Source organism: Plecotus auritus (genome assembly GCF_963455305.1).
Source record: "Plecotus auritus genome assembly, chromosome: 5".
Taxonomy (NCBI): domain Eukaryota; kingdom Metazoa; phylum Chordata; class Mammalia; order Chiroptera; family Vespertilionidae; genus Plecotus; species Plecotus auritus.
Window position 1 is genome coordinate 99,425,977 of NC_137776.1, and position 15,128 is coordinate 99,441,104.

Genomic DNA, 15,128 nt, shown 5'->3' on the forward strand with positions numbered 1-15,128 from the left:
AACCTTTCACTTCAGGAGACGGAGTCAGATCACAGAGATCCCAGGATGCACTTGCTGGGCCCGCCCTGCGCCTCTGGCCCCTTCCTCCCCAGGCACTGCTGCTGTGCAGGGAGCTGAGGGAGCCCGTCACAGGGTTTCACAGGCCCTGCTCTGGTGGGCGGCGCACTGGCAGCCAGCGCCCTTCTGCAGTGCACGGCTGGCAATAGTTCTAGTTCGTTCTCTCCCTGGGTGGTACCCAGATTCTACCAGGCTTCCATGTGCTTGGGGTCATTCTGCACAGCTGCCTCAGAAAGAAGCCCAGCATTGGGCAGGTCCCCCTCCTGAAGTCACCACACTCCCCATTCAGCCTCTGCCAGCTCCCACATTGCCACGGTGACTGCCAGCTCTCACAGAGCCACTCCGCACGACCCTCGGGGCACCTGGTGCGCGCTGGGCGGGGGAGGAAGAGATGGGCCTTTAGGTCCCATTTTCTTTCTGCTGCCAGCACCCCACTGTCAATCATTTCGCTGTGATGGAACCACGCTGTGAGAAATCAGTCATTTCAAGAAGGGAGGGAGGAAATGTAGGACAGTTAAGACTTTCCCACCCTGTTTCCTGACCCTGAGTTACAGGTGAGCAGGCCCTGTGAGCTTCAGCGTGGGTGCTGGTGCTCACGGGGCCCTGGCCTGCGGTGGGCTGGGAGCAAGGCCTCAGGGCGTTTCGTCAGGAGCAGGGATTTGGCTTTAAGGTTTGTAACAAATGACTGTTCGTTTTAAAAATTACACTGCCTCTAAAAAGGTGTGGTCTGAATTCTGCTAATGCAGTTTAAGTTGGTGTTGAACTATGCGAAAGGCTTCCTCTCAGTTTATATAGGAAATGGCTTCCATTGGCGCTGGTTCGCACGGCCTCTTGCTGTATCCGCCTCTGTGCTCCCTGGGACCGGCCTGACCGTGTATTTCTTGCCCAGGACATGAAGACTCTTGTGTTATAACAAGTTCTTCATTATCAACAGTAGTTTTCTCCCAACGATGTTTTCCCCAAATAGGATTTTACAGAATTGTAATCTGTCGTAAGACACTTCTCTGTTTTTCTAAACCACGGTCCTCCACGTGCCTTTTCCCTGGCCACTTGCCTAACTCCCAGCACCTGCCTTCTTCTTCCTGCCTCCGAGCCTCCCAGTGGGCAGTCCCTGTTCCCAGCCTCCAGAGCCCCTCAGGCACCTCTGCCTGAGAACTCTCCCTGCGTGACAGTGAGCCCAGTGTGTTCCTATTTACCTGGCTTTCCGCACTCCCCATGGGAGGTGCTGGGGGCTCAGACCGTGCGAGCACAGATGGAGGAGAGTGTCCGTCACACAGCTGGCGGCCCTGGCAGCTCTCACGCTGAAAGGTCATTTCAGTGACTTGGGAAGGAAGTCTGGGCTGTGACGGACGGGGATGCACGGGGTTTAAAGGTAGAGACTTGGGCAAGTTCTTCTGTTACCTTGAAGGGGCTTCCTGCAGGTCGTGAAAATAAATTTGTTCTGAAAAACTCCTTTATGATCAAGTGAGGGACAAATATGGTGATGGATGTCAGAGCATTTCCTGCATTTGAGACTGTGATTTGTAGCATCCATCTTACTGCTCCCTTTCTCTCTAAGCCATGACGGGACAGACTCTCCGCCCGATGCTGGTGAAGTTGTTGTCGTCCTCAATAACTTCAAGAGCAAAATTATTAAAGTGAAGGTGAGTTTGGTGTATGAAGGCAGCCGCTCTTTTATAGTTGTTAAAAGGAGCAGGACTCTGGCATTCGGTAGATATTATCTAAAATATGTATCGCGCCCGGCTGGTGTGGCTTGGTGGTTGAACATCAACCCATGAACCAGGAGGTCCTGGTTCGATTCCTGGTCAGGGCACAGCCGCCTGGGTTGTGGGCTCATTCCCCAATGGAAGCATGCAGGAGGCAGCCAATCGATGATTCTCTCTCATCGTTGATGTTTCTATTTCTCCCTTTCCCTTCCTCTCTGAAATCAGTTTTTTAATAAAACTGATTTCAATAAAAATATGTATCAGTCTAACGAATCTCAGAAGGAAGGTGGGGTGGGGAGAAATTAACCAAAGAATTTATAAGCATAACCCATGGACTCAGGTGAAGGCCTGGGGGAGGGGGTCAAGTGGGGGGGAAAAAGGGAGGCATCTGTAATACTTTCAACAATAAAGATATAAAATTTATTTTTATTATTATTTTTTAATATATTTTATTGATATTTTACAGAGAGGAAGGGAGAGGGATAGAGAGCTAGAAACATCGATGAGAGAGAAACATCGATCAGCTGCCTCCTGCACACCTCCCACTGGGGATGTGCCCGCAACCAAGGTACATGCCCTTGACCGGAATCGAACCTGGGACCCTTCAGTCCGCAGGCCGACGCTCTATCCACTGAGCCAAACCGGTTTCGGCAAGATATAAAATTTAAAATAAAACATTCTTACATTGAAAAAATAAAAATAAATATCTTGAAACCAGCCCCAAACTTTGTGAGTTAATGGATATGTTAATTCCAATAATCTATTATTGTGGTAATCATTTCACGGTATGTATGTAGACAAAATTATCACATTGTATACCTTAAATTTATACAATGTTATTTGTCAATTATATCTCAGTAAAGCTGAGAGGGGAAGAAAAAGAAACCCAAGACTAATTCATCATTGGAATTTCACTGTAGTGTTTATAGGAATGCAGCTTTAAGTACAAAATGTCTTTTCTAAATATACATTTGTGACTTGCTTCAGCTGAGGGCTTGCTTCAGCTCAGAGCCCACCTTTTGGGTAATCTCAGTGAGCAATGTAAGTCTCATTTCAGGTAAAATGTTTTCATAGACATTGTGGTGCAGATACCGCCATAATTTACATGATTATTCATAATTTTATTTTCAGGAAATTGGGGATAATGCCAATGAAAATTTCAATAATTATAAATGGTAGCTCATTTAATTTCTTTTCACTTCTTTCTACTCTCAGAATGTTAAAGTTCTTAGTGCCTTAAATTCAAAGGTCTTATGGAGTAAATACAGGCATGCCTCATTTTATTGCACTTTGCTTCATTGTGCTTCACAGATTTTGTGTTTTTTTACAAATTGAAGGCCAGCCCCTCCACCAGCAAAAAGATTACGACTCACTTTGTTGAGCAGCTACTCACTTTCCTGTGCTGGTCAGGAACTGAACCCACAGTTCTTACACCCAGGAAAGCCTAACACAACTGCAGATCATGGCGGGAGACAGCCCTCCCTGTGCTGTCCAGGAGCCCTGCTGGCTCGGCCAGTGAATCCGGACAGAGGCTGTGCACACAGTGCCTCCTGCCAGGACACACGCAGCTGCGCCTCCCCCGAGAGCTGGCTCTCAGGTGGTGAATTACACTTGCAATTTCACTCAGACTATGTTTCCTACACAATTGTTTGAGGGTTTTCTTGCCCATTTTGCAAACTGAAAACAGCTATTTTCTAATGAAAAGGGGTTGCTGTCTTTTCACTTCAGGTTTTGTGTGATGTGATTAAGATATTTCTGTTGAGTACATCGAGCCTCGGAGTAGGCTGTGCTGCTTATGGGAAAATTAATTCCTGGTGATTGGCAGTACCCACAGTGGACGTCAGTTTAATGCCTGTTAAACAACAGGAGGACTAAGTCCATCATCCGTGATTGCAGGTTCAGAAGAAGGCAGACATGGTGAATGAAGACTTGCTGAGTGATGGAACTAATGAGAATGAATCTGGATTCTGGGATTCCTTCAAATGGTAAATTGGCATAATAAAAAAAGTGCTTTCTTAGGAAAACAGACACAAGCATCCTCCCTCTCTTCTAAGCATTCTGTCTTAGACCTTCCAGGTGCTGTCCTGTGTGTGCAGCCAGAAATGGCCCTTCCGTTCGTGGGCACGCGTGTCTCCCACGGCGAACGGAACACCGCGGCCCTGGGGAAGGGCCCTCTCCTGCTCTTGCCCCTGCAGCTGTGCTGCTCCTATTGTCCGCTGAGCTCGCTGCCATCTGTGTTCTGTCTTTTCCTGCAGCTGCCCCTCTCCTCACCCTGCGGGTGGGAGGGGCCCTGCTCCTGGTCCCGCTGCGCCACTTGCTAGGGAAGGAGCGGGACTGTCAGGCCCATCTCCCGCTCCCTTCACAGCCACAGTCTGTATGAGCATTTCTCCTTTTGTGCTTATTTTCCCCTTTATGATTATAGGGGCTTCACGGGAGGACAGAGGACCGAGGAAGTGAAACAAGATAAAGACGACATAATTAATATTTTCTCTGTTGCATCGGGTCATCTCTATGAAAGATTTCTCCGGTTAGTCCTGTTGGTGTTTTTGTATGAATATATGAGTGAATTTGTTGCCGTGTTCTTATTGAGAGAGGAAGTGCTCTGTGCACTCCTGCCTGTCACACTTCTGTGCATCCGGAGCACTCCGAGGGCTATGAAAGATTTCCGTATAGTTGTTTTGATCTGGCTAGCAGCGCGGACTGAAGCTTTATAGTGAAAGCATTGATGTGGCTATTACACGGCTATAACCCTTTAATATCATTGTGCATATATATAGATGGTGTTTAACTGGCCCCCAAGCATTGCTTCAACCATCAATTAGGAGGTTAACATAGAGAACAGATGTGGGATAGGACCATGGACCTGCCTTCTGAAGATTCATGGGGTTTGAGAGCTGCAGTGGGACCTGTTTTATAGACAACTAGAGACTCAGGGTGAAGGGGCTGCCTGAGGTCACAGCCAGAGCCAAGGAGAGGCCCTGGCTTGGGCTGGTTGCCCCAGGGGTCGCCAGGGGAGGTCCTGAGGAGTGCCCTGCCTGAGGCACTTTCCGAATGCCAGGTTCTTGTTGCTTTAGTATTCCACTACAGATCTAGTGTAGCAAGTCATCAGAATGTCATTTCACTCTTGTCTTAGAAACAATATCTGACCAAAACAGTAAGGCCAGATGTTAGTAACAACTAAATTTAATTAAAATCCTTAACTCAAAAGTATTTTTTTAAGATATATTTTTATTGATTTCAGAGAGGAAGGGAGAGGGAGAGAGAGATAGAAACATCAGTGATGAGAGAGAATCATTGATTGGCTGCCTCCTGCACACCCCCACTGGGGATCGAGTCCATACCCGGGCACGTGTCTTGACCGGAATTGAACCCGGGACCCTTCAGTCCGCAGGCCAATGCTCTATCCACTGAGCCAAACTGGCTAGGGCTCAAAATGTATTTTTGTTTTCAAAGTAGGGAATCCTGGGACTGTAACCATCTGCCTTTCCTTTCCACACCCACACCCCTTCTCCTTGCGGCCCCACAGGCTTGGAGGCAGCCAGGGCTTTAGGAGGGCGCAGTCAGCACAGCCTCCGCTTTCAGTTGCATCATCACTGACATATCAGGTCACGGAGCAGTCTCTCTAGGAGGCAGCAGGCCCGAGACCTTGGCCTTGATCGGTTGGTGTACGTTTGTGGGTGAGAGATGCCCCTCCTCACTCTGATGGGTTCATGCCGAGGAACGAGTGCCGCTCTCCATTGCGAGGGGTCCCTCTGAGCCTCACGAGCCATCAGCTAGCTCTGCCGTGCAGAACACTTGGTGATCGCATCCCTCACAACTGGGGTTGTTGAGATGAAAAGCATTGGAAGGTCATTAGTGTTCTTTCTTTTCTTGGGCAGCATAATGATGCTATCAGTGCTGAAGAACACCAAGACTCCTGTGAAATTCTGGTTTCTGAAGAATTATTTGTCCCCCACTTTTAAGGTTTGTTCCTCAGAAAAAAGAAAATCATTCTTCCTAAGGAGATATGTATAGTATAATACACTTTTTACTACTTCCATGTCATCTGCATAACTTAACATTTTTCCTTCTATTGACTTCCCTGATTCAATTGCATGTTTCTATGTTGATTACTCTTCCAGATGGATCTATCTGGGGGGAAGAGTTGTCATGAAACTGAACACAAAATCATGTCTTGTTGGAAGCTTGGGTAACCCAGGAAGAGAGCCGTGTCCTCTGCTCGATGAGGTCAAGTTCTCTTCTGCGAGCTGTCTAACGAGAGGACACGCTGGCTTCCAGTCAGAAAGGCTCTCCAGGCGGCTCCCAGTGGCCACACAGCAGTGCCTCATGGTGTCCAGTAGAGCACACCAGGAAGCCTTTCTGCTTGGTTTGTCAGTTAGCATTTGCCCTCTTAGTTGGCTCTTTGTTGTTATTCTGTGGAAGTTATTAAATAACTTTTAAGGCATTCAGTAATTTCCCTTCCAGATGAGTCTTCACTTCCTGTCCCCTGAAGGTTCTTGTGTTTAGAATATGAAAGGCTTAATGGCAGCCCATTTGTCCAGAGTGTTTGGGTTAGCACGTCATTTCCTGGGTTAGACCTAGCGGAGATGAAACAAGCCAGTCAGAGAGACAATGCCACATGACCTCACGGACATGTTGTCTCTAAGAACACTATAAACTGACAGACAAAATAGGTCCAGAGGCCTGGATGCATGGAGCAGACTGACAGATTGGGGAGATTGGAAGAGATTAGCTAAAGAGTGTGTATGCATAGCCCAGGGACACAGACAATGGGGTGAAGGCCTGGGTGCTGGCAGGGAAAAGGGGGGCATCTGTAACAGTGCCAACAATAAAATGACCAGCTCAAAAAAGTGCTTTACTGATCGAGTTTAGACAAATGAAGTTCATTTCTCTTAAACACACCCACACAAATGCAAATTAGTTGTCTAAAGGCTTTTCTTGAAGATTTCTGTCATTTCATGTAGTGTTCAGAAGTCATAAAGAAATGGGGATTTGGCAAAAGTTTATATGTATTCTTTTATGTCCTCACAAGTGGACCAGGGTCTGAGTTTTTATGAGACCCATTGGGACTTGTCACTAAATGTGTTTTGTGCCATAATCGTGACTGTTGTCTTCTATTATGAAGTCAGTTTTCTTAAAGTAAGTGATGGTTGTTCCGTGTCTGGCAATAGGAATTTATACCTTACATGGCAAACAAGTACAGCTTCCACTATGAGCTTGTCCAGTACAAGTGGCCGCGGTGGCTCCATCCGCAGACGGAGAAGCAGCGCACCATCTGGGGCTACAAGATCCTCTTCCTGGACGTGCTCTTCCCCCTGGTTGTGGACAAAGTCCTGTTCGTGGATGCCGACCAGGTGAGCGCCTGGAGGCCGCGCAAACTGTCTGTATAAGGCGCTGGGCTTCCTTTTACTTTTTGAATTATTTTACTTTTCCAGTTATGAAAAATACATGTTTATTTCACATTATTTAGAATATGTGGAAAAGTAGCACCTAGCTGTGATCACTTTTAACATTTGCATTTGATCTGTTCTTTTCCTATTCTATGTCTTTGTTACATAGTTGTCATTACATCATGATTTTTATCTTAATTCATTTCACATACAGACTAGAAATAGGCATTGTTTCACATTTGTTTGCATATTAATTCACATAAACCTCCCAGCAGTCTCATGAGTTTCCCATTTTACAGATGAGGCAACTGAGTCACAGAGAGGCCGCTAAGCAATATGTATTTGATTATTTCTCCTCTCTGTGTGCCAAGCGCTACATTGAATGTCTGCCTGTGAGGGAGGAGGTCGCTGGTCAGTGGAAGAGGCAGGTGTGGCTGGCACTCCCGCAGCGGCCTGAGCCTCAGTGCGGCTTCGGATGCCAGGACATGCTGTCTGCGAGGTTGTCTAACAGATGACTTGTGACCTTTTCTCCAGATCGTACGGACAGATCTGAAAGAGTTAAGAGATTTCAATTTGGATGGTGCCCCTTACGGTTATACCCCTTTCTGTGACAGCCGGAAGGAAATGGATGGCTACAGGTTCTGGAAGTCAGGGTACTGGGCCAGCCACTTAGCTGGGCGCAAGTATCACATCAGGTACTGAAAATGGGCCGCTCCTAACACTGGTTTTATTTTCTTTAAATTAATTTTGTATATTTAATACTGAATAGCTAATACACAAATATGGTTCATAAATAAGAATTATAAAAAAGTATACAGGGAAAAAAAAAGTGAATCCTGTCTCTATTCCACCCGGTTTTCATTCCACAGCAGATAACCTCCTCTGTTAATTTACTCTATGTCCAATGGAATTCCATAATTCCTTTTTTTAAATTTATTTTTACTTTTTTTATTGATTTCAGAGAGGAAGGGAGAGGGGGAGAGAGAGAGAAACATCAATGATGAGAGAGAATCATTGATTGGCTGCCTCCTGCACACCCACACGGAAGATCAAGCCAGCAACTGGGGCATGTGCCCGGGAATCGAACCGTGACCTCCTGGTCTACACTCAACCACTGAGCCACACCGGCCAGGCAGAATTTCTTAATTCTTACATGAACAACTCTGCCTTCTTTTTGCACAAAATATGAATTCTCTTTTACACAAAATATACCATCCCATTTATAGTTTTATGCCTTGCTTCTTTTTAACGTAATCTCTCTAGTAGATCTTATTATATGTTGAGAGATAACTTATTCCTTTTTACATCTACATATTATTCCAGTAGAGTTATTTTATTTATAGTCTTTTGCTATGACATTATTGCACTGGATAATTACAGACATTGCTTTGTATATTTCATTGTAGCTATGGGATAAATTCCTAGAAGTGGAACTCCTGGGTCAGACCATGTGTGCATTTGATGCTTTCCCACTGCACATTGCATGGTCTTCTCAGGCAAAGTGGGATTGGAAGGTTGGAGCGTGGGGCTTGCAGGGAACAGCACACACAGGGGTGAGGGTGGGGGGCTTGCAGGGAACAGCACACGGGTGAGGGTGGGGCTTGCAGGGAACAGCACACAGGGGTGAGGGTGGGGGCTTGCAGGGAACAGCACACGGGTGAGGGTGGGGGCTTGCAGGGAACAGCACACAGGGGTGAGGGTGGGGCTTGCAGGGAACAGCACAGGGGTGAGGGTGGGGCTTGCAGGGAACAGCACACAGGGGTGAGGGTGGGGCTTGCAGGGAACAGCACACACACGGGTGAGGGTGGGGGGCTTGCAGAGAACAGCACAGAAGGGTGAGGGTGGGGGGCTTGCAGGGAACAACACACAGGGGTGAGGGTGGGGGCTTGCAGGGAACAGCTCATACAGGGGTGAGTCGGGGGGCTTGCAGGGAACAGCACACGGGTGAGAGTGGGGCTTGCAGGGAACAGCACACACAGGGGTGAGGGTGGGGGCTTGCAGGGGACAGCATGCAGGGATGAGGATGGGGCTTGCAGGGAACAGGACACGGGTGAGGGTGGGAGCTTGCAGGGAACAGCACACACGGGTGAGGGTGGGAGCTTGCAGGGAATAGCACACAGGGTGAGGGTAGGGGGCTTGCAGGGGGCAGCATGCAGGAATGAGGGTGGGTCTTGCAGGGAACAGCACACAGGGGTGAGGGTGGGGCTTGCAGGGAACAGCACACAGGGGTGAGGGTGGGTCTTGCAGGGAACAGCACACAGGGGTGAGGGTGGGGCTTGTAGGGAACAGCACACAAGGGTGAGGGTGGGAGGCTTGCAGGGGGCAGCACACACAGCGTGGGTGTTGGGGATGATGATTTTAGTGCTCAGCTTTGTTTTTGGTCCAGAAGAATGGTAGCACTTGTTTTTTTCCACCTTCAACCTTTAAAACATCAGCAAGACATCTTGGACTAATGGTTATTTAGTAGTTACTATACCTTTTATTACCTAATCTGCTGACATTTGCTTAGAAATCTCTTGTCAGAGGTTAAATTATTTCTTTTGGAAGACAAATAAGAACAGTGACAAAGTGCACTTGTGGTGGCAGAATGTGGGATTTGTAATAATTTTCTTAGCCATCTTTGAGGTAGCATATACTGACCCCAAGGTCCACTCTCAGGCCTCAGCTTACCTTTCAAATAGAAGCCAGAATGTTTGCCTAGTGACCTGTCCCATTGTCTGGTGGGGGCACATTCCTGCCATAATGCATGGTTATAACAAATGGGTCTTCTCTGTCCAGTGCACTGTATGTCGTTGACCTGAAGAAGTTTAGGAAAATAGCTGCTGGTGACAGACTCAGGGGACAGTACCAAGGTCTGAGTCAGGACCCTAACAGTCTTTCCAATCTTGACCAGGTAAGTGTGTTGTTGGGGGCACTTGCAGTGAGGGGAGTGCAGTGCTGTGTCCGGAAATGAAGTGTTGGCTGCGCAGTGCTCCCTCTGCTGGGACAGTGCTCTGTTGCTTCGGGGGAGGAGTTGTGTGTGGGTGTGTGTGGCGTGTCCACCTGAACTCCTGAGAAGACGCGCTGGGGGAAACTTCCTGCGCTCAGGGTTGCTGGAAGGGATAGGAGGAGGCGCCGGCTCCCTGAACATGCCTGGATCTTTTCAGTTTGTACCCAAGCTTCTCAGATACGTTTGTTTCTCTGCCTGCTAGGGTCAGTTCATTCCTTTTCTCTAGGAACTAACCAGCTCCAAGTTACAATGTAGGGTACAGTATCACAAGACTCCTTTTTCTATGTCAGAAACCATGGTGTTTTTTAAGAAACTTAGCTGAGCTAAATACTGTTCATTTAGATGTTGTATATAGTTTCACATAATTTGTTTTACTTCAAAGTCTGCCTTAAACACATTTAAGCCTTTTTGTGATGTATAGCACCCATAAAGAAAAGTGTACAAAACAAAAATATACACATATTCATGTGCATTAATAAATCACCACAGAGCAAATGCCCATGTACCACCACCTAGTTTAAGACATAGAACACTCCTAGCATCCCAGAAGCCACCCTTCCCTAGCAAAAGTCTCCAGCATCCTGAGTGCTGTGGTGGCCATCTGACTGCTTTTCTATAGAATGACTCTACAGAGACATACAGTACACATGTTTCCTGTAAACTAAACTGTCGTCTCCCCTGTTTTTCCCCTTCCTGTCTCTCTGGCATCATAAAAGATGAGCTCTTGTTCAGCATTGTGTCGGAGATGCATCCATGTTGTGTGCATGTAGTGCATGATGTTTTGTTTGTTTATCCTACATTCAGGGTGTTTTCTATCTCTGTCTTCCATGGGTAATGCTCTGTGGTCACTCACACACGTGTCTTGGTGCACGTGTACAGTTTTCAGTTGCATGTACAAATAGAATTGCTTGGTCATCAGACTTGTGTGTTTTTATCTTTACTAGATAATTCCAAACAGTTTTCCAAAGTAGTTTTAATTTATACTCTCATCAGCTATATAAGAATTCCTGTCAATTCATGTTTTGACCAATACTTGTTGTCAGTATATTAATTTGGTAGGTGTGAGCTGACATCCCATGTGGCTTTCAGTTGAAGAGTTTAATGCATCTGCACTTAATGTAATTATCAGTGAAATGGGATTTACATCTGCCATTTCCTATTTGTATCCTATATATCCTCTTGTGTTCCTCACGTCCTACATCATTGCCTTTTATGTTGGATATTTTAATTCCTTTGTTCCTTTTGCTATATACTTTTGAGTTATTTTCTTAGTGGTGTCTTGATGGTTATCATTAATAATTTAATTTATGACAATCTAGTTTGGATTAATAACAACTTTAGTAGTATCCAAAAGCTTTGTACCCCTATACTGTTGTTGTCATATAGTTTACATGTTTACACATTATATGCCCATCAATACAGATTTATAATTATTGCTTTTTGTAGTTGTTTGTTTTCTAAATATATTTTATTGTTCAAATTTTAAATTCTTTATTGTTTAAAGTATTACATACAGTATTACATATGTCTCCTTTTTCTCCCGTTGAGCTCTCCCCGGCCAACCCACACTCCCAGCACATCCCCTCACCCCCCTAGTGTCTGTGTCCATTGGTTATGCTTAAATGCATGCATACAAGTCCTTTGGTTGATCTCTCCCTCTTACCCCCACCACCACCACCACCCACCCTCCTCTGCCTTCCCTCTGAAGTTTGCCAGTCTGTTCGCTGCTTCTCTGTCTCCGGATCTGTTTTTGTTTATCAGTTTATGTTCATTATATCCCACAAATGAGTGAGATCATGTGATATTTATCTTTCTCTGACTGGCTTATTTCGTTTAGCATAATGCTCTCCAGGTCCATCCATGCTCTTGCGAATGGCAAGAGTTCCTTTTTTTTTTTACAGCAACGTAGTATCCCATTGTGTAGATGTACCATAGTTTTCTGATCCAGTCACCTGCTGAGGGGCACTTAGGCTGTTTCCAAATCTTAGCTATTGTAAATTGTGCCACTATGAACGTAGGGGTGCATATATCCTTTCTGATTGGTGTTTCTGTTTTCTTAGGATATATTCCTAGAAGTGGGATCACTGGATCAAATGGCAGTTCAATATTTAATTTTTTGAGGAAACTCCATACTGTTTTACACAGTGGCTGCACCAGTCTGCATTCCCACCAGCAGTGTACAAGGGTTCCCTTTTCTCCGCATCCTCACCAGCACTTGTAGTTTGTTTACTTGTTTGTGATAGCCATTTTAATTTGCTTCTCTTGGATGATAAGTGACTTTGAGCATGTTTTCATATGAAGTCTTTTGGCCTTCTGTATATCCGCCTTCAAAAAGTGTCTATTTAAGTCCTTTGCCTATTTTTTATTGGATTTTTTATCTTCCTTTTGTTAAGATGTATGAGTTCTCTATAAATTTTGGAGATTGGGCCCTAATCAGATATAACATTGGCAAATATGTTCTCCCACGCAGTGGGCTTTCTTGTTGTTTTGTTGATGGTTTCTTTTGCTATGCAGAAGCCTTTTATTTTGATGTAGTCCCATTTGTTTATTTTCTCCTTAGTTTCCATTGCCTTAGGAGCTGTATCGGTAAAGATATTGCTATGACATATGTCTGATATTTTGCTGCTGATGGATTCTTCTAAGATTTTTATGGTTTCCCGTCTTATGTTTAAGTCCTTTATCCATTTTGAGTTTGTTTTTGTGTATGGTGTAAGTTGGTGATCTAGTTTCATTTTTTGCATGTATCTGTCCAATTTTCCCAACACCATTTATAGAAGAGACTGTCTTGAACTCCATTATTTCCTCTTACCTCCTTGGTCAAATATTAATTGAACATAATGGCTTGGGTCAATTTCTGGGTTTTCTGTTCTGTCCCATTGGTCTATATGTCTGTTCTTGTGCCAGGACCAAGCAGTTTTGAGAACAATGGCTTTGTAGTAAAGCTTGATATCTGGTATTGTGATCCCTCCAACTTTGTTCTTTCTCAAGATTGCTATGGCTATTCGGGATCTTTTTTTATTGCATATGAATTTTAGGAACATTCGTTCTAGGTCTGAGAAATATGCCATTGGTATCTTAATGAGGATTGCATTGAAGCTGTAGATTGCTTTGGGTAGTATGTTGATTCTACCAGTCCATGAACATGGTATATTCTTCCATTTGCTTATGTCTTCCTCTATCTCTTTTTTCAATGTCTTATAAGTCACCTCTACTCCTGGCCCAAGTATAGGTCTTTTACCTCCTTAGTTAAGTTTATTCCTAGGTATCTTAATTTTTTTGTTGCAATGGTAAATGGGATTGTTCTGTTCTTTTTTATTTCTCTTTCTGTGAGTTCATTATTGGTGTATAGAAAAGCAGTAGATTTCTGGGTGTTAATTTTGTATCCTGCTACCTTGCCAAATTCATTTATTAGGTCTAGTAGTTTTTTGATGGAGTTTGGGGTTTTCTATGTGCAGTATCATGTCATCTGCAAATAAGGAGTTTTATTTCTTTTCCAGTTTGTATGTCTTTTATTTCTTCTTGTCTGATCACTGTTGCTAGCTCTTCCAGCACTATGTTGAACAGGAGTGGTGAGAGTGGGCATCCCTGTCTTGTTCCTGTTCTTAGGAGAAATGGTTTTACTTTTTGCCCATTGAGTCTGATGTTGGCTGTAGGTTTGTCATATAAGGATTTTATTATATTGAGGTATGATCCCTCTATTCCCATGTTGCTGAAAGTTTTTATCAAGAAAGGGTGTTGATTTTTGTCAAATGCTTTTTCTGCATCAATTGATATGATTATGTGATTTTTATCTCTCAATTTGTTTATTGATTTGTGGATGTTGTGCCATCCTTGCATCCCTGGAATAAATCTCACTGGTCATGGTGTATGATCTTTTTAATTTAATGCTGGATCCGATTTGCTAGAATTTTTTTAAATATATTTTATTTATTTTTTACAGAGAGGAAGGGAGAGGGATAGAGAGTTGGAAACATCGATGAGAGAGAAACATGGATCAACTGCTCCTGCACACTCCCTACTGGGGATGTGCCCTTGATCAGAATCGAACCTGAGACCCTTCAGTCTGCAGGCCAACGCTCTATCCACTGAGCCAAACCAGTTAGGGCATGATTTGCTAGAATTTTGTTGAGGATTTTAGCATCTATGTTCATCAGAGATATTGGCCTATAATTTTCTTTCTTTGTAGTGTAATGTCTTTATCTGGTTTGGGGATTAGGGTAATGTTGGCTTTATAGGATGAGCTTGAAAATGTGCCTTCCTCTTGAATTTTTTGGAATAGTTTGAGGAGGATAGGTTTTAGTTCTTTGAATGTTGGTAAAACTCCCCTGTGAAACCGTCTGGCCCAGGGCTTTTGTTAGCTGGAAGCTTTTTGATGACTGCTTCAATTTCCTCCATAGTTATAAGCCTATTCAGATTTTTAAATTCTTCCTGATTGAGTTTTGGAAGGCCCTATTTTTCTAGGAATATGTCCATTTCTTCTAGGTTGACCAGTTTTTTGGAATAGAGTTGTTCATAGTATTTTTTTTTTTTTACAATCCTTTGTATTTCTGTGGGGTCTGTTGTTACTTCACCTCTTTCATTTAGATTTTGTTTATTCGGATCCTCTCTCTTTGCTTCTTGGTGAGCCTGGCTAGAGGTTCATCACTCTTGTTTATCTTTTCAAAGAACCAGCTCTTGGTTTCATTGATCTTTTGTATTTTTTTTTGTCTCTATGTCATTTACTTTCTCTCTGACCTTTATTTTTTCCTTCCTTCTACATCAGTGGTTCTCAACCTTTTTAATGCCGTGACCCTTTAATACAGTTCCTCATGTTGTGGTGACCCCCAAGCATAAAATTATTTTCGCTGCTACTTCATAACTGTAATTTTGCTACTGTTATGAATCGTAATGTAAACATCTGTGTTTTCCGATGGTCTTAGGCAACCCTGCTAGCGGTTCTCAACCTGTGGGTCGCCTAAGACCATCGGAAAACACAGATGTTTACAT

At 44.4% G+C, this 15,128-nt stretch overlaps 1 protein-coding gene across 5 annotated transcripts in view; it reads left to right on the forward strand.

Annotated features, from left to right (window-relative positions):
- The window catches only part of UGGT1 (UDP-glucose glycoprotein glucosyltransferase 1), a 200,882-nt gene that overhangs the window by 155,627 nt on the left and 30,127 nt on the right, over nucleotides 1-15,128 (forward strand). For all 5 annotated transcript variants that reach the window (XM_080670465.1, XM_080670464.1, XM_080670463.1 and 2 more), the window contains 7 exons: nucleotides 1,616-1,700; nucleotides 3,660-3,748; nucleotides 4,186-4,290; nucleotides 5,642-5,726; nucleotides 6,935-7,117; nucleotides 7,688-7,848; nucleotides 9,932-10,046. In XM_080670465.1, the coding sequence (XP_080526591.1) occupies nucleotides 1,616-1,700; nucleotides 3,660-3,748; nucleotides 4,186-4,290; nucleotides 5,642-5,726; nucleotides 6,935-7,117; nucleotides 7,688-7,848; nucleotides 9,932-10,046 (823 nt within the window). The remainder of the gene's footprint in view (nucleotides 1-1,615; nucleotides 1,701-3,659; nucleotides 3,749-4,185; nucleotides 4,291-5,641; nucleotides 5,727-6,934; nucleotides 7,118-7,687; nucleotides 7,849-9,931; nucleotides 10,047-15,128) is intronic.